General features: G+C 47.1%; 1 protein-coding gene across 2 annotated transcripts in view; it reads right to left on the reverse strand.

The window, feature by feature from the left end:
- Positions 1–3140: 3140 nt before the first annotated feature.
- TNFRSF21 (TNF receptor superfamily member 21) overlaps positions 3141–23506 on the reverse strand; it is a 41719-nt gene continuing 21353 nt past the window's right edge. For both annotated transcript variants that reach the window (XM_068937019.1, XM_009667940.2), the window contains exons 4-6: positions 19013–19278; positions 5562–5781; positions 3141–4548 (exon numbers count right to left, since the gene is read on the reverse strand). In XM_068937019.1, the coding sequence (XP_068793120.1) occupies positions 4319–4548; positions 5562–5781; positions 19013–19278 (716 nt within the window). In that variant the 3' untranslated portion in view covers positions 3141–4318. The remainder of the gene's footprint in view (positions 4549–5561; positions 5782–19012; positions 19279–23506) is intronic.

The raw sequence follows: 23506 nt of genomic DNA on the forward strand, positions 1-23506 counted from the left end.
AAGGAAACGCCCTATGTGGCACACCCTGCAGGGCATATCTGAAAAGCACAGAGGGGAAGGTCTCCAACAGTGCTTAAGTGACTTTGAAGCCAGATATTCAAATAGCATTTTGGGCATCCACAGGAAGAATCGAGAACCTCAGCAGGTTGTAAAGGCACCTAAACTTGCAGGAGGTTTTGGGCAGCCGCATTAGAAAACCTTACCATGTCCCTGCCTCAACTTTTGACCAACATCTTCGCATCTGATACCACATTATTTGGCTGCTGCTTGCTTACTTCTTATTCTCCACCCCCAGCCCCCCCCTCTTGGATTACACTCATTAAGAAAAAGCTCAAGAAAGAGACTGAAGCTGGGAATACAACATTAAATTACAATCAGAAGGAAACTGTAAGCAGCCTTCCTAAATGTCAGTGCAGGGAATGGGAAACCTTGTCCTTAAAGCCAGTTTGATAAACAAGCCAGGAGGTTGCCACCACTAACCAGCGGTTCAGTGAATACACAAATGATTACTCCTCTAATTTCTTCTTGGACTTCCTATTTCCTACCAGTTGCCTGGAAACTTCCTTGTCACGTTGTCTTCAGGAGCAAAGTCCAACAGAGGCCAACTCAGTCAGAACAGCTGCGTGACAGTTAAAGCTCACTGTAAAGAGATGCCAGAACATGATTATTCCAAAATAAGCCTTTTCTGCACGAACCCGCTGCGGGTCCGAGCATCCCTCCCGGGTGCTGCAGAGCTTGTCCTGCGAATGCCAGCGGATAAGGTGCAGCTCCTGCCTTTAACCTCACGCCACACAGTGGGCCTGGGTGATTTCACCCTCCCGGATTTCCTTGGGCAGGGAGGGATTGCCGCGGTGGCATAACCCATCTCCAAGCACATTGTTCACACAAGGACACAGCGACGATGTTGCAGCTCACTGATGAGATGACATAAAAGCTGCCGGAGGGCCGAATAAGCTCTCGCAGGACCCCTCTTGCTTTTTTGAACCAGGGACGTGAGCTTGCTCATAATCCCTTTGAATGGTTGTAATTAACTCCCTGGCAGAGCAACCTCTGCATGGGCTGGGGGAGAGGCAACATGTTACCCCCAGGTGCAGACTGGGCCAGCCCGACGGTTGTGCGTTGCACCATAGGGCATGCCTGGCCAGAGAGACGGACGCCTGGCCTGAGGGACAGACACAGCCCTGAGAACAGCAGATTTTGTCCTGAGGAACAGGGTGATCTGTTTTCATGCCTCCGGCCCAAACCTGCCCCAACTTGAGAGCAAGCCAGACCAGACCAGCTGGTGGCTTGTGTGACCTTTAGGAAGGACCTTCCAGCTCAACGGAAGAGGCAGGGCAGAAGAGGGGGAGGCTGCACACACTGCCACCCCAGCACCTAAATTTTCCCTCCTCCTCCTCCAGCCAGCCCTGCACAGATGTGGCCGTTGGAAAAGCAGTTGCAACTTGGACCCGCTGAGCAAGGCCCATGAACCAGCAAAGGGAAAGGGTGCAGGTCAGACCAGCATCTCGCAGACCCGCTCAAAAGCTGCGGTGCAGTGCCAGTCTCGGGAAAGGTCTTTAAATTAAATTCATGGCTTTGGCTTGCTCTCTCCCCTTTGCCAAGCACCTCAGCAGCTGCATCGCACCAATGACAACGATGACACGTCTACCCCCCACTGTACCTCCAGGACTGATGGGTTGCTGGTCTACTTGTCTTGCTTACTTTCTTAAGGCATAAGACCAGACCGCTCGCAAGCAGAAAGGGTGGGGGCCTTGGGGTTTGTGGCTCCTCACACCTCCCACATCCAGCGGTCCCAGGAAATACCATGCATGTACAAAGTGGGACAACTGCTCAGCTGCTCTCAGACATGTCTCCTGCACACCCCCAGGCCCCTGCATGCTGACAACAGCACAGGACAAGGGATGGGGGAACAGGCTGGGTATACAAAAGGTGTATCTATATCTGTACCTATTAAAAAATACATTTTATACATATATATAAAATTTGTATAAACCAAATACATACGTACATATATATATATATATAAAAAATTATGTATGCATGCACCAAGATGCTGTTCGGGGGCCACAGCTAGGAAAGAGGTGGGGATATGGCCAGGGACAAGACCAACAGTGAAGTCCAAGCAAAGGAGGGAGCAATGCAAGCCTAAGCACACCTAGGGTAACCAAGCATTTGCTAAAGATAATTCAAATGAGGCTGTTTGTGCTTAAGGCTGGTTGATTTAGTATATCATTACATGCATTTCCATATGTGTGGTTTCTCTTTTCTGGTCATATCCAGACAGCAAATGATACTGCTCCCAAAACAGCGATATAGAAGCACTCACAAACAGGATGGTACTCAGCTCCACCTCAAAACAGCGCTTTTAACAACTGGGTGTATGCCAGGCATACAAGACATGCTCACTATTTCTTTGCAACACTTTGAAGCAAGGTTGCAGCCACCGAGAGCTCATTCCCAGAGGAGGAGGATCCAACCCCCAGCTCTGCTAATAACGGTTCTCGCCTTTTTGCACTCTATTTCTCTCTGTCAGAGATATTTCACCTGTCCATGTGTTGAAAGTTTAATCCTGTACCTATGTATATTCCCATAGCATGAATTTTCAATGCCAGGCAAAGGAAAAATACAGCACCGAGGTTAGCAGAAAAGACTCTGCGGATCTAAGTATATGAAATGCCAGTGTTATAAAACAGAAGCATTTGTCCCATTAAGGTTTCCATACATAGAACAGAACAACAAGGAATCTCTTATTTGCAAGTGGAGATCATAAATAAGGACATCAATAATTTAACAGGGCAAAAGAAATGCTATTAAAATAGACCTTTGCTTAAGAGTGAATCAGGGCAGTAGCTGCATCCAGGGCAAATATTTCAGCTCCTCTAAATGTCTGCAAAGCCTTTTACAGAGCTGTTCTAATTGCAGAAGAGCAATCCCGGTAGTTCAAAGTGATGTTTTCAACACAAGGCAATTGCATCTTCTTTGCAAGCCTCAGCACAAGCTGAAGGAGATACCCCACCACCACCACACCCCCAAAATCCCCCCATGCCCCATCAAGCCTGGGGCTCCCCAAACAGCCCCTGCTCCAACCACTGCCTCCCCTGAGCTGAGGCAGCTGTTAAGGAGGTTAACACAGAATCATGTCAAGTAACAAACACCTAGTATTTATTAATAAATTAGTACACTAGAAGGCAATGTTTCAATTCATTCCCCTCTTCCGCCCACTCCCACCCCCTGCCCAAATGGGGGCACATGCCACCCTAATATCATAATTTCTTCAAATTGAGCATATTACAGACTGTTCGTTATGGGACATAATAGTTGCAAATGTAATCAGACAGACTTCTTACGATGCAGCTTTCCCCCTCCCCCCTTTTCTTTTAATAAAAAGTGAAGTGTGATTTGAAGAGACTATTAAGACCAGGTAGGACCTTCAGAGAACCTAACCTATCGGCCATGTCTGTATAAAAAACAAGAGACACAAGTGTAAAAGCATAGCTTGGTAATTCTTACACCACAAGGAGAGCAGTACCACCAGCTGTTGCCTTCACCTCCCAAAGTCCAGCACCAGTGCTGATTGCAACAATTTATTTAGGGCCTGCTGTTGTTTTAAGTGGCAAGGCAAGATACTCCTTGTCTGGGTTACATTCGACTGCAGGCAAAGGACCGTTTTATAATCTTGAAGGTTGGTGGAACTGAACCTATTAATTTCATTAAAACACTTCTGCTTCAGCTTATAGGAGCACAATGCATTGTCCAGGTGAAAACCATACAATAAATAACCGTGCTAGTAAAATTTCAGCAATGAATATGAGCTATACAATAGTACATTAAAAAAGTGAACTCGAGGGAAGCTAGATGTGTTAGAGAAGGTAACAGCAACAATCAGTTTTGCATGGTTTACCATTTACCACTCCAAGGCAGAAGGGAGGTAGCAGGAGAGAGTCATTCAGAGTAACAGTTTTGACAGAATTGAAATGGGTTACTGAGCAATCCCAGACTCAATGTATAAATTACACCAGATTTGTGGTCTTCTAGTTCATTAACTGCATTTTAAAGTGCATCAGCTGATCCAATTGGAATGAGAGCAAGAAAAGAAAGACTCAGAAGGGGGCAGAGGGTGCAAAGACTTTAATTGAGCAATAGTGTTAAGGTTGAAAGGTGCAATGCTTGCAAACCGCCCCCTCCAGAAACCAAGGACACCTCAAAGAAAATACTGGCCATGTATTCTACAACAAAACCTGCCTGCATATTGTCAATCATCTTAACGAGTGCCAAGCTAGTTCTAGTAGATATTCAGAGAGTGCATGGTGACCGATGCCTACAGTAAGTCAGGGAGGTGGCTATAGACAGAGTCCAGGAGGGTTTGGCTGGCTTCCTGGCTCTTGACTCCAGCGATCTCAAATAGCCTGTCCAACTTGTCTTCAGCCTGTGGAATCTCCTCTATCACGTGGAGCTCCTCGGGGTTGAGGATGTGCAGCATGTCGTCAAAGATGGGCTGCAGGTCGCAAGGGTCCAAGCGCACCTGGCGCAAGACTGTGTCCTTCTTTTCTGCAGGAGGAAGGAGGGGTTGGGTGTTAAGAGGCTAACTCAGAAGACCCCTGCTAACTAGGACATGTTCTCTCTGGAGACCTAGGTCCATCCCCTGCTGCCACCTCTACACAGTGATATACTAAGAAGAGAAACAAATAAAAAGGAGGAGGGCAGTGTGTGTTGGTCAGGGCAGAAGCTAGAGCTCCACCAATGCTGTAGAGCTGCCTCACCCAGTATCCTGCTATAGTAAATGCAGCATTTATAAACGCTGAACGGCCAGTACCGAAAAGCTAAGGAGAAGGGCGGGGAGGGGAGCCAAAAAGCTCAACCCTGTTATTTTCAGTTGTTTTCATAGAATCAGCTTTGTTTCTGCTCCAAAGTATGAAGTAGGTAAATTGGTAGAGTTTCATGGTTCACCTTCATCAAAAGTTAAAGAAGGTAAAACACAGCAAACTAAAACCGAAAAACATGATTTTGAGGTTTTTTTTTCCCCCCCCACCTTTGGTCCTACTTGCTGCAGTGTATGACTTGCCGTGTAAATCACTTAATTTGCTGCATTTTGATGGTGTTTAATTTACTGCGTTTAATCTCATGCAATAAGCCTTGGGAGGGAGGGATTTCACTTCCCAAGAGCTTGGGAAGCTGCGATAACCCAGCACCATGGGCTAACGCAGCAGTCGGGAGTCCGAACAAACCCTTCCCTTGCTTCTGCATGAGAAGCTCCAGACATCTGAGGATGCTCTGCAGCATTTGAAAGAGTTAAAAACCTTTAAAGGCGTTTTTGCTCTCTGATCTATATTAACATTTGCTACCAGGATATTCCTGTTCTTGAATCAGGATGCAATAAACATATTCGGAAAGTCCGTCTTCCCCAGCTATTTACCTTAACGACATTATGTTGCCACTGCTCATCAGGCAGCTCTACTGTGCTTTCTATGTATGCTGACCACAGGAGACGCACCGTGACCTGCTTTCAGGCACGGCACTTTCTTCCTCCCACTCTCCCTGACATCCCAGGCTGTTTTTGGTACCTTTGGTAATAAAAGAGCCTGTTCGACTGAGCGCAGAGGAGCCGCTAGAAGTCGAATCGCAGCGCAGGAGGGGCTCTGACTCGTCAACGAAGAAGCACTTCTTCTCCGAAGGAGAGGGCTCCACAGTGAGGACGGTCGCCTCGGGTGGCTTCGGAGTGGGGCTGGGTGTGGGGCTGAGCAGGCTGGAGTTCACCGGGAGCGCCAGTTTGTCAGCTTCCAGCTACAAAGATAACGGAAAAGTAACTTGTGAAGATGCTACGCAACAAGTGCTGAGGCTTTCAAATCCATCTGAGCCCGCCTTCAGAAGCAAACTCCCTCGAGTGAACGCTGTGTTTGGGTAGCCTCCTTCAAGGTAACCTGCAGCCACTGATCCCCAAAGCCCCCTTCTCCAGAGCCTACACCCCACAAGACAGGCTCTAGAGGAGAGTCGGAGATGGAAACCACTGCTAGTATTTGGTACACCACTGTTCAACAGGCAGTAAAGTGACCCGGACTCTTGATAGTATGACATATGCAGCCACAGCAGAGTATTTTAACTTTGTTTTCATTCGCAGGCTCAGGCAAAAAGTCATTAAAGCCCAAAGTACAACTCCTGGGGGCTAAGGACTACAATCCCCAAGCAGATAACCCTCCTTCCAGCCTCTCAACAGCATCTAGCGTATGGACATTCAGCTTCAAATCAATCACACCACAATATCCCTTGTGCCGATAGTAAGAGCTGGTGAGGGTGCGTGTGACTCCCTCTTGCTCTAGAGGCCATTTCTACCACCCAGTCCTTTACACATGGTCTGGAGGGGGCACAAGAACACAAGAAATCCTCCAGACACCACCTCACCCAAAAGAAATGTTCCCCCACCATAACCTCTGCCCGAGAGATCATGGAGCTCATGTCCCATCACTCCCAGTAACGCTGCTACATAGGCCAAAAAGTGGATTAAAACTGTTCCATATTTATCATTTCACAAGCATAAGACATAGCCTGGCCCTGTGATTTCATCCAATGCGGAGGCTGGAAAGTGACAGACAACACCTCTTGGTTATTTCCATTGCAGTGTGCTCAGTTTATGAGCATAGCGCTGTTGAACCATCTCCAGCAGTCCACAACTCCAGTTTCCACACGTCACTAGAATTTAAGCTTTCTTCAGGGCACAACGTTCCCACATTACACCTGTCCTGCGATGGCGCCAACGTGACCCAGCAGGATTTTGCTGCCAATGTGCCCAAGGAACAGAAACAATGCCGTCACACATCCCCTCAGCTGCACTGAAGTCAACCACAGCTTAACCCACTTTTTGATGCTGAGCCACGTTTCAAGTTAATAATTTGTTTGAACCAGTTTCGCCCCAGCTCCCGTAAGCACATGGTGAACACGTTACAAAGCCCTACCTCCCACCCAGCTCAGAGGTTACAGCTGGAAAGGATAACCAGGGACACGTGTCGAGGACAGCATCAGCTCAGGGCCTTCAGTTTTACCCAGTTACCCCTGAAGTAAACCTGATGCCCTTCTCGGTCCCTCAACATTGTCTTCGGGGCGGCAATCTCCAAGTGTACAGCATTTCTGGTTTCCACCATCCCACAAAGGTCTAAAGGTGGGACAGACTTGGGGCAATATTGCAGGGCAACAACTTCAGCACCTCTGCTGGTCACCAGTCCGTCTCCCCTGCTCCGAGCAGGTTGCTCTAAGGAGCATCACTGAACATTTAAACACTTCCCATCCTTGCTTGATCTACCAAAGAGAAGAATTAAGAGTCATTTCCACATGCAACCAACTTTCTCTGGCAATGCATAGCGGTCAGGAGAACACAACACATCCCAAGTACATATCCCAAGGGAAATGTTCCCGCTCTTCTTTAAACAGAAGCTCATAATACACAATAACGTTGCTAGAAGCAGCCCTAAGGAAAATAACTTTGTTCTCAATAGCATCTCACAACCCTGTCTTCTCTTCCGGAGGGGAAAACTAAGCGATTCGTGTTGGCACGCTTCTACCAACTGCAGAAAGATTAAATGCAGCACTCAAGATTAAAGGCTGCGCTGATCAGGGAGCTGAAGCACCATCCCCACATTGCTGGGTGGGCAATGCTGCTGATGTCAGCTCGCTCCTCTGCCTCCCCTGGGCGCATACTACCTGCAGTCGCTTCCTCCAATCCATACAAATTTGGTCCACGCTTGGGCTACAAAGCGGCATTTGTATATACCGCACACCCGAGGCGGCACGGCTCTGTCGGGCTCCGCGAGGCTCTTCCACGCTCGTGGATGTCATTGTGCATTCTTCATCTGTGTCGAGGAATTTGCCACCCACGGATCACATGTCTGAGACGCCCATTAGTTCACATTAAGTTAACAATTCAGCCTGCTCGTGGCTGAACAAAAGGGTTTTTTCAGCTGAAAATTAAAAGGGAGGATTTGTTCTGGTTCAGTACGTTATGTAATATGCACGGCAAAAAATACAAACCAGTTGTTAATTCTTAAAAGAATCTGCGTTCCCCTCTACAATTCCCTTTTCAATGCAATTTATTGACAAGAAATAGACTATTGTCATTAACAGGGAAGAAAGCAGCAAGCGAAGAACCAGAATAGCACCTGGATGCTTCCCAAGCGGCAATATGCTGCGATTTCGCCTTTAAAAAATAAAGGGACTTTAGAGGTTAGTTTTTCCCCATGCAACTCATCTGTTTACTCTCCAGCCACAGGCCAGCTCCTGATCTCCAAAAAAGGCCTGACCAATAGGGAAAGAATTACACTGAGGGCATGAAAATAACCCGCTGCCCTTGCCTTGCCTTCCAAGCCGAGGGGAAAAACACTTCCCAGAAGAAATGTGCAAGTTATTTGGTGTTTAATTAAACAGCTGCTAAAGCATTCTAGAAAATCACCTAGGGTTATTTCTCAACTGTAGGCGTCCTCGGAGCCCAGAGCGTTCCAAATAGCTGAACATTTGTTAGCTTATTAGGCAAAGTAAACAGGATGCTGGATGGGTGTTAATATTTAAACCAAGGAAGAAAGCAAAGGAGAACGGCAGTGTTTTCAAAGGCCAGGGAAAGTAAAAGGTTGCTCTGAGGTAAAGGCCGTGGAATAGATGCAAAAATACCATCAATAGCTTGTGACTCATTTGCTTGAAACAACCTTTGCAAATCTTATTTCTTTTTAAGAACACCAACGCTCGAGCAAAACGGCGGCTGTGCGCAGAGCTTTATGGAGCTACCCTATTTCTCACCTGATAAGCATTAGGAGAGTCCTGCATTTGCCACAGGGGCTATATTTGCAGCTGTGCTTATAGATATATAGCAGGCTGTTAGGTGCATCGTCTGTCCCAAGCGCAGCAGGACTGCCCGGCCGGTCCCGAGAGGGGCGAGCCTGCAATGCTGTCGCCTAGCGAGAAGTTAATGGATTTCAGCCTGAAAACCAAGCACACAATGGCTCTGACACATCGGCAGCCTCCTGCAACAAAGCATGGGTCAGTCGCATCGGGGCGCTCGGCCAATTTGTTTTTTTTTGGTTTGTTTTTTTTTTTTTTTTTAATCACTGCAGCAAGATGTTTGCAAGGCTAAACAAACCTTAAAGGCTCCTGTATACTCACAGCCCTTTAGGATGCAATCTCCCAACAGTTTGGTCCCTAAACGCAACCTGGGTTAGGCCTGGAAGGATGCTGTAGGCAGGAGGATTTAAGAAGGCCCTGCCTAAAAACCTTTTGGGGAAGGAGAAAAGGGGATGGATGGAAACAGAGGACATAAGCTTGAGCATGTTTGTCTTTTCACACCACATTTACGCAACTGCCCAAGCACAAACTCCTCCATTACATCTGGCCGGGCAGCAGGTCCACACGCTGCCCCCACCCACTCCGTTGAATTGGCTGGTCCCTTATTCTGGCTAAAAAGGGCTTAAGTTTATTGTACAGCAGTAAAAGATCAACCTGGACAAATAAACTGCAATGACTACACTAACATCAGGAAGGATCAGTTGCGGGAATTAACAACTCCTCCTTGGACGATACTTCCTAGTCGTTCTTCCTGCAATAACGGTAGCGATAAGCATCACGGGGATCGAAAACCAAAAACAAAGCAGTCAGCATGGGTATCGGCAGGTCTCTCTAGCTGCATCAGTTCAAAATAACCCTTGAAAGTCATTTATCAACCCACTGAATTGATCTTCAGAGCAAACGCTGATGAAGAGGAACGCGTTTGTGTTTGCTCACTCAAGGCGATCTCCGGCGAGCTCGTGATCGCTGTATCTAAGTGACTCAGGCAATGGCATCAGGAGGTCGGTGTCCTCACCGTGGGAGGACCGAGCCCCAAGCGCTTCCGTGAACTCGAACAGAACGAGCCTCGAGGTAAACGCCCAAAGCTCGCCTTCCCAGCTCCCGCAGCCGCAGACTGGGAGACAGCAAGACGATTTTTGACAAGCTGTTGCCAAGCTCTGAACCTGCCAACTCCTGCTTGCTCGCTACCGGCCCAGAACGCACCCTTCTCCTCCCTCGTCTGCGGCACACTTAGTCTTGGCAACTAAAGGGGAGGTTTAGCAGCCAGTCCTAGACTTCTCCTCGCTGAAGTTTTGCGTTACTCCTTAAATTCAAGAGCAGCTTTTAAAAGCGTAAGTCACTGCTATCATCTGCAAAGTGAGAGAAGACATAGCCACAAAATGGCCGTTTTAAGCGCTGCTGGAGAGACTACTAATTGCACTAACGTAGAGACCTCGCGGGAGCCCTGCATGCATGCCAGCAGCCGGCCAAGCGCTCTCACGTTGATGCTAATTCCAGTCCAGCCATATACCGACTTACTGAGTACCTTCCCTGGAGAAAAAAATAAATAAATAAGCAAGCAGCAGGGCTCTGCAAGCAAAACGGTGGGGAAAGCCCTCCAAGAAAACACTGAGCTCAGCTACTCAAGTCTGGCTGCCGGGCCAGGCACGCAGGGCGCGAGCGAGCCTCGGCGACGGCTGCGCCCACCCCTGGAGCGTGCGCCGTGCCGTCCCCGCCGCTGAGCCACGCGACCCGGGGATTTCAACCACTAGAACTCAGGATGAAGCCAGGCTGTAAAACGCATTTCGATATTGCATTAGCCGGGCTCTGGGCACAGCGCCAGCAGAGTAGCAGCTGCTGCCCCTGTCTGGGTCAGGTTAGTCTTCTTGCCCAACCTAAACGCAAATGAAACGGTTGCTATTTTTAAAAGGGGAAAATTAGCAGGGGGCTGCGGTCAGAGGAAAAACCTCTCCAGAGGGAGATTTTACAGTCACTAGGTCAGGTGGCCGTGCAGTTTGCTGCATACTGTGTCAGGGGGGTTAAATTTAGCACTGAGGTTGCTGTTTCCTGGATTCCCTGCACGAAGATTACATGGCTGACACGAGCCCTATTTCCAGGTTTGTTAGGATACCTCCATAACGGACTCTGCAAGGGATAAAAAAAAAAAAAAAAAGGAGGAGAAACACTCAGGAAGGCTAGCAGCACCCCGGGAATGCTAGCAGGGATCACACAAGCGAGGGAGACCCACCTAGATGAGCAGCTTTGCGCTCCACTGGCACCGCAGTTTTTCTATTAAATGGGATCGTCACCTCCGATCAGCTCTCTCAGCGGATGTGTCTAGATTACCTGTGACAGCAGGGGCAGCTGGCAGGGTCACTGAATGGGTACGCTCCAGGAACGATGACAAATCTTGCGTAAAGCCCTTAAATGCAAGTTCCTGTGCAATACCTTAAAGGAGGAACCCACACAGAGCATTCCCTGGTGGTTCTCTCCCGTTCAGCGACACGGAGGATCTCTGTGTTGTCCCTCAATGGCACCATTACGTTTGGAGGTAACATTTACAGCCAAACAGTCTTCTGAAGACAAACCACCCTTTACCCAGCTGCGAAGTCTTACAGAGGTTGCAGAAAGACCAAGCAACACTCTGTAGGTGCTGGAGAAACATGCTCCTGTTACTTTCCTGGACTGAACCCAAGGCACAAGGAAAACGTGAAACCTCTAAACCAGACAGATGGGAAGGGAGCAGCACCAGGACAGGCCACCACCTGTACATCAGATGGTTCCAGAGACATCAGAGCTAAGATGTCACCCAGATGTAGCAGCGTTTCTTCCACCAGCCTGTCACCATCCCTATGCTGACCCATAGCCAAGGTCTGGCAGGTGGATCTTGCCTGAGAGACAAATAACAACAACCACCAAGAAAACTGGTTACAGCCAAAAGAGCTTAGGACTGCAGGGAGCTGCGTGCTCACTGAGGAGCCACAATGCAGCATGCTCCTGAAGGCAGACACCTTTTAAAGGTCCTTAAGGGCCCAGGCAGGGATCCCACTTTTTGTGCTCTCCAGTTGACACCAGGAGATTTTGCACAGATTAACTGAAGGCTGAGAGAAAACAAAGTCTATCACTTCCCTGCCAGGGCCCATAGCTGAGAAGACATGTCCTTGGGTGGAGGAGCAACTTTTCTCCACTTTCCCACAGCACAGGCAGGTGCTCCAACGCCCAAGGGTGGGGTGGGAAAGCAGAAGTGTCCTCCGGCCATGTTTCTGAAGAGCACTTGCCACCACTGTACTGTGTGCCGTCCTGGGGTCCAACATTTTGTACGGCAGCCCTGGAGAACAGCTACAAAGACTCTCTCATTGTCTTCTAAGAGGAGGAATACCTAGTCTGGGGAGCTGAGTTGGATTTAGATGTCAGCTAGATAGTGAGACCACAATGCAGCCATTTTGTAGAAGAACCAGATGAGAACATCCCCCATCAGCCCTGGTAATTTGTGGGTCAGGAGCTTCTCCAAATAGGATATGGTGCCTATATGAAAGCTTGTGGTGTTCCTTCTCTACATGAATTTGTCCAGTCACTTTTTCAATTCAAAATTTTAGCCACAATCTCTTGTGGAAAGGAGTTCCCCAGCTCCTGAGCTGTCGGAGCTGAGTAAGTCGGTACTTCCTTTTACTTGCTCAGACCCCATCACTTTCTAGTTTCATCTTATGCTCCCTAGCCCTGTGTACTGGATATGATATATAGAACCCAAGCAGATGTAGCCACAAACATGGGGAGACCCCAAATATAACTGTGTCTGCTATAAAATTGTATTTGTGTTTCTTGTATGTCCTCCAGCCTGGTTCACTGAAAGTCAACCCACAGTTTAGAGCGAGCCTGCCAGAAAACAGCCAAGCTCCTTGTCTTCTTCTAGACTCTGAGCGATTTATATCACAACTTTGTGCCGACAGACGGTCATGTAAAATGTCATGGAAAACCAGAAAGGAAAGTTGCGTTCAAACATCAGCCAGCTGCCTCGGCATTTCACAGCCTTGCCCTCAGACCGCCAGCACCCCGTGTCCGGTGTCCTGCCGTGAACCTCCAGGGAAGGAAATCTGTGCAGTAACTTCACCTTCTCTCCACTGCTGGCTGTTTGAAGTTAAGGCAGCACAAGGCCAATTAATTGGCCCAGCCCAGTTCTACTTTGTAAAAAGAGGAAATTAAGCAAGTCATTCCTAGACTAGGAGCCTGACACAGCCCAAATTTTGCACTTTGTTTGAAGTCCCAAAGGTTTTGTTCTGTGAAAGAAGAAGTAAAGGCACAAGAGGAGCTTGCAACAGCTGTCTGCCTACTTGCAGGACAGCTTCAGGCAGGGCTTTCACATCCTCTTCACCAGCTCCCCTGGAGGAAGAAACTGCGCAACTGGAGTTCACGCAGGGCAGAACCCCGACAACAAGCTTTCCTCCGACATATCTGCTGATTTAAAGGATTGATTGCAACATGCAATTAGCTGCGCGCTACATCTTGCAGGGCTCAAGGCTGTGCCATTCTCAAATCCCCCCCCACCCTTCCCAGTTTTTTTTTCCCCGCTTAGTTTAGACTATGCTTTTGAATGCCCCAAGCAAGCCTGTTTGCTTCCCTCTATCAGTTCCTTGGAATATTAGCTTCAGTAAGGCCAGTAAAGCCATAAATAAAGAGATAAGAGATTAAAGCACTGCTCATGGTAGGGCGCTTACGGCAGTACCCGTGGCGGGCGATGCCAGGAATGCTACAGCCGAGAGGACGACAACGGACATTGCTTGGCGACCGATACAGCCTTAGAGCCGACAGGAAGGGTGCCGCGCTGCTTGGCACAAAACTGCAGGTGAGTTTGTCCCCAAGAGACCCCACTTGCCCTGAGGGCTGCACTCAGCTTTTCCACCTCTACCCCAACAGTTAAGAACTGCAGTTTCCGAGGACCACAGTGTAAAAGCCATCCTTTTTGCTCCCTTTTTTTGGTTGCTTAAAAACATTAACTTGGGGTGTGCCCATGCAGGACCTGCACGCCGCTGCTCATTGACCCCTAAGCCACCCGTCTGCCCCAGCAAAGCATGCCTGGCAGGGCAGAGATTTTGCAGAGCGCAGGCTATTCCCCACCAAGGGGACAAACACACCCCAAACTTCTTCCCACAGCTGCTCTGCTCTTCATATTTTCTGCATCAGCGACTACTGCCAAAACCAGCAAAGTGAATCAGAGGGCTAATCTCGTTTTAACCTAAATTCGGTCAGTGTGAAGTAGAATCAGCATAATCTTTCAGGGCTAAAAACCACCAAGCAGTCAGCAGAGCTTTTCTTTACCCAAAGGGAAGCGTTTGTGCCATATACCCTAATGCTCCAGAGACTTGCATTAATTCCAGATTCCTGAATTATCAGCAGTTGTAAATATTTACATTTTGGAGCCCAAAAGACTTCTCTGTGAATGGGATGCTACTAGAGAGCGGCTTTGCCTTGCAGGTGTCTCAGTCCGAGGACAGAAAACAGATAAAGGGTATGCGGACGCATGCAATCTGCCACAAAGGCAGCGTCTGCAGCAAGGAGGACCTCTGCTCGGGCCTGGCTGATATTGCACCACCGGCACGGACGCCCTGCCCAAAAGCAAGCCTGAGCGTCTTGGCAGCAGCAGTCAGAGCAGACAAACCCGAAATCTCCCTAAAAGGGGCAATGGCCCAGACCTTGCACAACAAAAATCTTAATTACCACCTCCGTGCAGCCTCGGGCTCAGACCTCACCCCCTGCAGCTCTTTCCCAGCACATCCAGACTAAAACTCTGAGAAACCCCTGGACGCCGGGGCTCTCCCTACAGCGGGAGGCCTCCCTGTGCAGCGATTGCAGCAGCACCTTGCTGCCAGTGCAGATGTTTCTGCGCTCGGACACATCCATTTCAAGGTAGATTTTTCTGCCCCTTTGGCAGGCAGTGGCTTTCTGTAGGAGAGGGGAATTTCCATGCATCTCCTCACATTGGTTCACTGAATGCTCCTGCAGCTCATTTACATGCATGCCGCCAGCAGCCGGTTCGCCCTTCCTCGTCCCCAGGGCTTCACGCCATTAGCTGTAGGAGACGCAGGCAGGCGAGCCGGGAAGGAGGATGCATACATTTGCATAGATTTAAAGAAAGAAAAAAGAAAGAAAAAAAAAAGAAAAGAAATAACCTCAACATCTGCTCCTGGCGTTTAGTAATAGGCTCCATGAACTGAAGTGCCATGAACAGATAGGGCTGAGCCTCGCAACGCGGCCGTTTGCACTAGGCTTGACGGCCCCATTCGCCTTTGCACCAGGTTCTTCTCACTGCTTTCTGTGCCTCTCCTGCTGCTGCCCTGGAGTTACTCCATCTACTGGAGCCTTTATCGTGGTCTCCATCGAAACGCCAGGATCTGATTTAGGGAAAGGACGTAAACAGGTTGCAGCAGGATCATACCTTGCAGAACTGCACTGTGCAGCCACCTCAAATCTATGCCCGAGGGGCTTTTTAGCTTTAACATCCCACGCGCCACTTCAGTGCAATAACCAGACTGGCACCTTCAGGTCAGAGATACTGCATAAGAGTAGCCACATGCAAGATTTGCCCTTAAAGACACAGTTACACCCCAGAAAAGGGAGCTTGGAGCCGTGAAGTAGCCTGGTGGCAACCTTGCTCCAGAGGAAAAGGCCTTCTTGCATTTGTCGCCTACCAGCTGATTGCCACCTTTTTCACCAGAAAGATTAGCATGGGTATGTCTGTGTTGCCCTACTGAGAAGTCATAGGAGAAGAGTTAAATGCAGGTGCTGGTAGTGCAGAAGATGCCTGCCTCCCACCGTTCGCCAGCAGGAACGCCAGTAGGTGATGGAGGCTGGAGGGAGGATGCACACATGCAAGCTAGCTGCATGACTGAATTTTCCATCATCGCATGACAGCTGTTGGAAGGTGATTAATAGTCTAAGCTCATAAAATTAAATACATACACACACGGGGAAGCAGAATGTATCAATTTAGGTGAATTCATTAAAAACATGCCCTTTACCAACGCAAGCACTGTTTCTTCAGCAGGCAGGCTTAGGCTGGTCTGCACAAAAGATCAATGACCTAATAAAGCCCATTTCTAGGAAAGTAAATCAAAGGTACAGCTAGAAAGTGTCAAGAGGCATTACAGATTGCAAGTCTCCAGATGCTGTATGATGCTTAGGAACATAAAATTTTTTTTCTTTTTTGAACAAAGAGAGAGAATGTCTTCCAGGATGGCTGCTCAGAAGCTTTTGGATTGCACAACATTGTCACACAAGTGTACTGTGTGTTTCCTAGGACCTCAGTCTTCCCTCATACAGTGTATCTGGCTCCATCCAAAGTGCCATTCCTCCGTTTCCAAAATGCAATTAGTATGCAAAGGAACAGAGCCATCAGTCTCATTATTTTTTGCTCAAGGGCTGGCTGGAGGCATCTTTATGCTACTCATCACATGCCACTGTTCAGGCCAGTTCCCTGCATGCACATCCCCCCCATTATTCACAAATGTATGCAGGTTGTTACAGCAAAGACAGTGCTGTCAAGGTGCTGCTTTACTACTGCCTTTGCACTCCTAGGCAGCTAGCTCAGGACTAAGCCCTGCTTGCTTTTTCAGCTTCATGATGCTCCAGACTCATGCAGGAGTCTGGGGACATCTTGCAAGAGCATAGAGCAATGATATTTGCAACAGATGCTGCTGAGATGGGGCCTGTGTTCATCTTTCTCTACGTTGTGTAGCACAAGAGCGGAGCTTCCAGGGAACAGACAACTCAACAACTAGACTCACCTACTACTACTACCCAAAAGTGAAAGATTTCCTACTTTCTTTATAGGCTCCAAGGCGAAAGTGGAAAACATGCTTATTTTCCTTTTTGCAACAAGTTTAAGGTTCTGAGTCTACTAAGATTCTTGGAAAAAATGGAAGTTGCACCCTGGAGCTGACATATTTCAAACATATTCAAATCCTATAAGAGATAAAGCTTTCAGCTTTTTGTTTCACAAAAACCCCGTCTCTGAAGGGCTTGACAGCATTCCCGAGTGGCGAGCGTCAATTCCTCAACACCTTCCACCAAGACAACCTGATCAGCCATGTGCTCCTCCTCTGGGATAGCTTGTAGGATTTCATCCCAAAAGGCTGAAGGTTTTTTCAATGCAAGTTTTCAAATGCCTGGCTGAAAAGGCACTACAGCTGTCCTTTAAATCCAGAGTTTAACATCCGGAAAACTTACACTCAGTATCCGCAAGGTTTGCTTATTCTCAGAGACATTTGTTCTGATTACTGGATTATCAGAATTAAGGGCACGTGCCTAATGTAAGCAAACGGTTATCAAGTTGTCAAGGCACTTGATTTCCGTTTGCTTGTTAGACCACACAATAAAACCTAGCTCCTAAAGTTATCAACCTCATTTTTTTTGCTATTTGAGAATAAGCACTCAGTTTTCTTAGCTGAAACTGAGAACAACGTTCAGGAACACTGAACACTGCACAATCTTTCTGAGTTGGTTAGTTAGAGATTGTGCTGACAAACAAACCAAACGTTTTATCTGCTGTCCTAGCCCAGCATTTTTCTGTAGTATTATTCAAACTCAAAACAATAACCAGGAGAACAGAGAGTTTACTACCTGCTCAAGGAGACCGAAAGGACATCATGTCCTTTCGGCACAGGGCACAGAACGGACGTTTCATACGCATGTGCAAGCCACGTGCAAGATAACCATTTCTTCTGCCTCTCTCTTTTCCTATAGTCTTGTCTCGAGCTTTTCACTTTGTTTTTCCATCTTGGACACCAAAAAAACTTGGTGCACGGTACAGAACAAGAGAGCTACGTATTGGTTAATTACTAAGAGTTCAAAAAACAACAAACCCCCACAGAGCACACCTATTAAACTGGAATAGGAGCTGCTACACGGCTCGCAGACAAACCTATTCAACCTATTCAAGATTTGAGCATTAAAAAAAAAAAAAAAAAGAGGCAGCACCCAGTACCCAAACGACTGGTGGGATTATAAGGAGCTGTCAAAAACTCAAGTCCAAAAGTCACACAAACGCGTGTGAAAACCTGTGATTCTGCACTAGGCTTGCAAGAGACCAAAATGTTCAGTACACAGTTGCAGGCTAAGACTGAGGAGGGGAAAAAAAAAAAGTAATGAAGAAGGGGTGACAAGGTAAAGCGACCGCAGCCCCTTCAAGGAGGCAGCTTGGGACGATCCTGCCCCAACAATGGGGTTTGGCAATGTCCTGCCCCAACAAATACTCTGCCTGACAAGCTCTTACACAGCCATGAAGGGCCTCCTTGCTGGGCACGCACACTCACATGGCAAACAGAGGTTTGTAGCTAACCAACGCTGCAAACCACTTGCTTCCTTTTGGGAGAAAGTCAGTTCTAAAACTGATGGGAGGTATTTCACTGGCTGGTTTAGCCCTCCCTTGACTCCTCCCTTCCATCTAAATATTCTCCCATTGACCTCCACGTTCAGAAGTCGTTTCCCTCCCCCCACCACGTTTCTTAACTTTTCTAGATGACCACCGAATTATCAGAGCCAAAAATCAAAAGCATACCAAGAGCTAAGGCAGGGGGTGGTCAAAACAAACCAAAAGGGGAGTGTGACAGGAGGCTGAGCTGCAGCTGGGAGAAGCTGTCAGAACTCTCCTGAGCCCCCACATTTATACCATACTGAGAACCTACTACAGGAGGGGACAAAACTGGAGGGCTTCACAAACAGCTGAGCACACCCAGACCATCTGTCTTCACGAGAGACACAGCTCTTCTCCCCTGCCACCAGCTGCAGCCTTGGAGTGAGCAACTTGCATCGAGGGCTCAAGGATACCAAGGATACCTGATCTTTCCTTAAAAAAATTCTTGGGGGCTTCGGGGGCAGCATTTTAGAGGAAATTTAAAAAAGGGGATGCTTTTTCCTCCCCCCCCCCCCCCACCCCAGGGTTCAAGTACCAGATCTTTATGATGCCAGACTCCTCCTGGTGTACTTCAAGACTGCAAACGAATCACAGAGTGCTGTATGCAAATGCTTGGCCAAAAGAAGACTCAAATACAAGCTTTTGAGGAGCTCTGGTCTGAGACAGGGTACAGCTAACTTAGAGCCTCAGTCTGGTATCACGCATCTAGGCACTGGCCCCAGCGAGAGAGGGGTCATTAGCGCAAAACAGATAGCATTAAAAAAAAAGAGTATTTCTGTAACATGAGCTTCAAGACGAGCCCCACGTTACCGTAGTGGTGTCTTCCATCAGGCCTCTGATCTTCTCCACTACATCGTTCCGCCTGTGCTGGCGCAGGGCGCTGATGAGCTGAGCAAGACTGGCTTCGGGCCCGCGGATGGTCCAGTGCTGTAAGGCCGCGTAGGCCCTTTCATGATCAGCCGTGTAGCCGTTGGAGAAAGCCGCCACCTCACGCTCACTGGCATTGCACAGGAATTGGTAGATGTCCTTCCACTGGCTTCCAACCTGGGCTGCCACGAGCTTCAGGATGTCTATGCCTGTGGGACAGAAGAGCTACAGATGAGGCACAGTGATTTCGAGGCTTGCAGCCTCCTCTCATTTCATACCTCTTCCATCTCCCAGGTGGATGGGCACACTTTTTTTTTTTTTGGACTTTTTATTAGCAAGAAGGTGCTGCTTACCATTCTGGGCTGCAAGGAGCTTGGCAGACAAGCAGCTTCCCTAACACGTTCAAACACTTGTAACATCTACTGTTTAAGTTAAGGTTTTTTAATCCGTACATACATGTCAGTACAGGCACACTAAAAAAAAACCCACTCTAAAATCAACTGCCTAGTAACTGATGCCTACAAGCTCTTAAAGCATGACACATTTGACACAGAAAAAATATACCTAAATAGCCCGTCACCCCACGTTCACTTCATCTCACGAAAGAAAGTATGAGCATAAGCTTGGACTAAAAGAGCACCATTCACCCCCTGCTTTGCAATAACCCTTTTGTTCAGCAGTACAGAAAACAAATATCTACCCCCAACATAGGCAGGACCATGAGGCTGCAGGAATAGAGGGGTACCTCTCCAGGCAGACTTCAGTGAGAGATAGCAACGTCCTCGCCCTTAAACCTGTATCAAAGCTAAGGCTTTGAATAGAAGGTGGATTAAGAAATGAGTCATTGAAGCATCTCTATGAAGATGAATAATATTTCCATAACAGAGTATCTATAGTAGTTATAATCATATTTAAAACAGTTTCTGATGCAGACCCAGTAGAATGACTCAGGTGTATGACAGAAGGCTCACACCCCCTGCATCAGAGGAAGTTTTACATTAATAGAAGATTTGGTATGGGATTTGAAGCGTACAAAACCAGAAATTCCCCCCATATCTGTGCTCTCAAGTCCTTGAGACATATCGGTTCAAGACCATGAGGATTTTCTCCCTTAAGCTTTAGGAACAACGCAAATAGCACACTTGTCCTTGTATCTAGTAGAGGTCAGGAGTTAAGCCTTCAAGTGAAACCATAGCCTCTCTTCACAAGAGCCAATTAAATCTATTTTACCAAGCTGAAGAATACCTTGTTTCAAACAACCATGGTCAGCAAAAGCCATCAACACAAGAAGCTCAGTTTTTCCAGAGATGTTGCCACATTTCAGGTTTCCTCATGAGCCAGCACTCTTCCATTACTAAACAGGCTATTTCTTCTTCTATCTACAGACCCAACATCTACGTCAGCAAAAACTGCTGCTTACAGAGGAAAAATATTTCATAGCCCTGAACTTTCCCACAGCTGCAAAATTTAGGGATAAATGCAATTTAGTCCAACCTCCCAAGTACACCCTCAAGTCTGAGACTTGGCAGAGTCAAACTGTATTTCTGACAAAATATAAAAAAAACCCCAAAACCCCCACACTTCAGTATTAAAAATAGGCTTATCACGACTGCCATGTAAAGACATTTACATTTACTTTCAAGCTAGATATTCATAAGATATTTTCCTGTAGTCATAACCCTACCATGGTTAGAAGATCTAGACTGGTACTCAACCTGCTTGCTAAACAGAAATGCCAACCCATTTAAATACACACCATGTTTTGCATATTCCTACTCTCCTCCTGTTGTCCCAAAGACATAACAAGAAAACAAAAAACAAACTTCCTCTCCATTACGTTTACAGTGAGATCTGGCAATAGGTTCAACGCAACCTGAGCTCCTCTCAACTTCCCTCTTGCAGAATTTGGCCACGCTCATCACTGAGAGGAGTGGGTAGCATTTGGAAAGCCTGCACACGTAATATCTCACTAGAAATCACGGGTATTTGAGGGTCAGTGTTTCTGGCAGACCTTGCCTACAGCCAAGCACAAAGTCTCTGCCCACCAGCCCAGCTCAGGGCGCGCAACCGTTAAGAGCAGTGAATGAGCCCTGCATTAGTGTTGTTCCCGGCACACAGGGATTTAAGGCTCTTGCTGATGCTGCGAGTGTTGCTAACACATTTCTCTAATCCTCCGTACAGATAAGGCAGAGCAGTTGGACTAATGCAATCTACAGAAACGTTCATGCTGCCTAGGGAATCTGCATCGGCAGCCGCACGTTTAAATCAGCCCAACACATTTAAATCAGGTGTCCACCAAGAGTCCTCCAGTGCAGCGAGAAAACACAGAGATTAAAACCCATATTTAGAGCATGACACACAGCCAAGGGAGGGTTTAAAAGGAAAGAGCTGCATCACCGAGCCGCTTCTGAAACAGCTTAAATCTCAGACAGACAGTCAACAAGACAAGGGGGGTTGCTTCCCTGGCTCTGCTCTCGGGAGCCAGAGCCACACGGTTTGGTTGTAACACTATGGGAAGGTTCAGGAAAAAAAAGCCTTCCTCATTATTCAAAATAAGCCTGAGACAAAGGAAACGTTCCCCAGCATTAAAGAATAAAAAAGGCCTTTGAAACATGCTATTGTGTTTTATGATGGGTCTAATTATCTGAGGCACATAAAAATGTTATTACCCATAACATTTCAACATGCAGACGCCAGCAGCTGTAACAGGAATTAAGTCTCATCTTGTTAATTATTTCAGTCACTCCCACAAAGATCCGGCAGTCCTTAGTTCAAGTCGACACAGATAACCCGCACACTTCCAAACACAACCCAGGCCCTCACTGCCAATGCCTCTAGATCTGGGCAAGCTGTCAATTCTGCATAGAAACTACACACACTCCAAATTACACTGGCAACTAAACCATGCTTAGGTACACCCCAACTAACCCCAAATGCCTTTGGACGTTACAGACCTATGTTTAGAAAGCAGCTTGTAAGCAAAATTGCATTAAAAAAGACATTGATCTTGTAAAATATCAAATTCAACAACTTTTGGCATAAAAGCAGCAAAACACCAAGCTTTAAAAAAGATGAAACGCACTTCTGCTTGAACTACTACCAAGAGATTTTCTTACAGTCCCCCAAGGCTAACATACTGCAAGTAGTCCAGGCTCACACAGCTACAGTACAGACAAGATTCAGAGAACCACAAGCAGAAGAACAGCTCGTTCATGGAGCCAACATGCTTTTAATTTCATCCTTCAACACAGAAAGGAATAAATCTAAATATGGGGTAGGAAAAAAGCTCTGCAATACTTGCGCAACAAGGTATTGAGAGCTATACAAGAAAGGATAAGCCAGTTTGGTGCTATCCATTTTTCTGCAAACCAAGGCAGAGGTGCTGAGCAGACACTCGTGCATGTGTTCTTCTTCCGAGATAAAATATGTCAAACGGGGAGGTTATGAGAGTGGAGGGGAAGAGAAAAGCAAAATAAAAATCAAAATACATTTAAAGCTTTCATAACAGTATTGCTTTCCCATTAAGTTCAGCAAGGTCTCCCTCAACTCAGTGCTTCAGCAAGGAGAATAAGACAATCCCTTCCCCATTGCTTCCATTCCCCCGAAGCTTGGAGAAGTTACGGTCTCCAAGCTTCGACCACCCCAGGTCCCTCACAACCCTCCAGGTCCCTCAAGAGAGGGTGCCTCCACTCATCCTGCTGCAGGGCAAGACGAAGCATTAAAGCTAGGGGGAAGCTTTGCTCCTATCCGCTCCTGCACCAGTCATCCACAAGTGTTAAAATGTAATTGCTGTTTTATGACCCTGTGTAGAACACATAGACCGCTCTGGAAAGGAAAAACCCAGAGAGTGTCTGCTCCTATCTATGCATTTAACGCTCATAAACCTCAGTGTTTATAGCTGCTGCAGAAGCGAGGCGAGTTTTCAGCTGGCCAGAACTTGGTTTACACCAGTTTACACACACTGACATGATATTTAGTCCTGATGTTCTCAAACAAGACTTACAATGCAAAACACTAAAAGTCCTACTGACATTTTCAAGTTTATTGAATTGTGTGATTAAATATACTAAAGTGGCCCCATAAACATTGGTAATAATATTCGGTGGCACCAGAACGCACCACACAGTAGAGAACTTAATGTCTTATAACAATCAGAGAATAAACGTTCCATTAAGAAAAGAGTTGGGAATTTTTACCTTAGTACTCTAAGAACCTTAAATTTGTTTTCCTGTAACTATTAAATGAATTTAAGCCCCATATGTTCACTACATCCACTAGAATACTGTGCAAACAAAACCCCAAAGAGACATGGAAGATAGAGACTTGAGTACAGATTTGGCTTGAGTCAGTTGGAAAACCATTACCCCCTCTGCTCTGAAAAATAAGGTTAAAACCATTATATGACAAGTTGCTGCTGTACACTGCCAAGTATTACTG

Source organism: Struthio camelus, chromosome 3 (genome assembly GCF_040807025.1).
Source record: "Struthio camelus isolate bStrCam1 chromosome 3, bStrCam1.hap1, whole genome shotgun sequence".
NCBI lineage: Eukaryota > Metazoa > Chordata > Aves > Struthioniformes > Struthionidae > Struthio > Struthio camelus.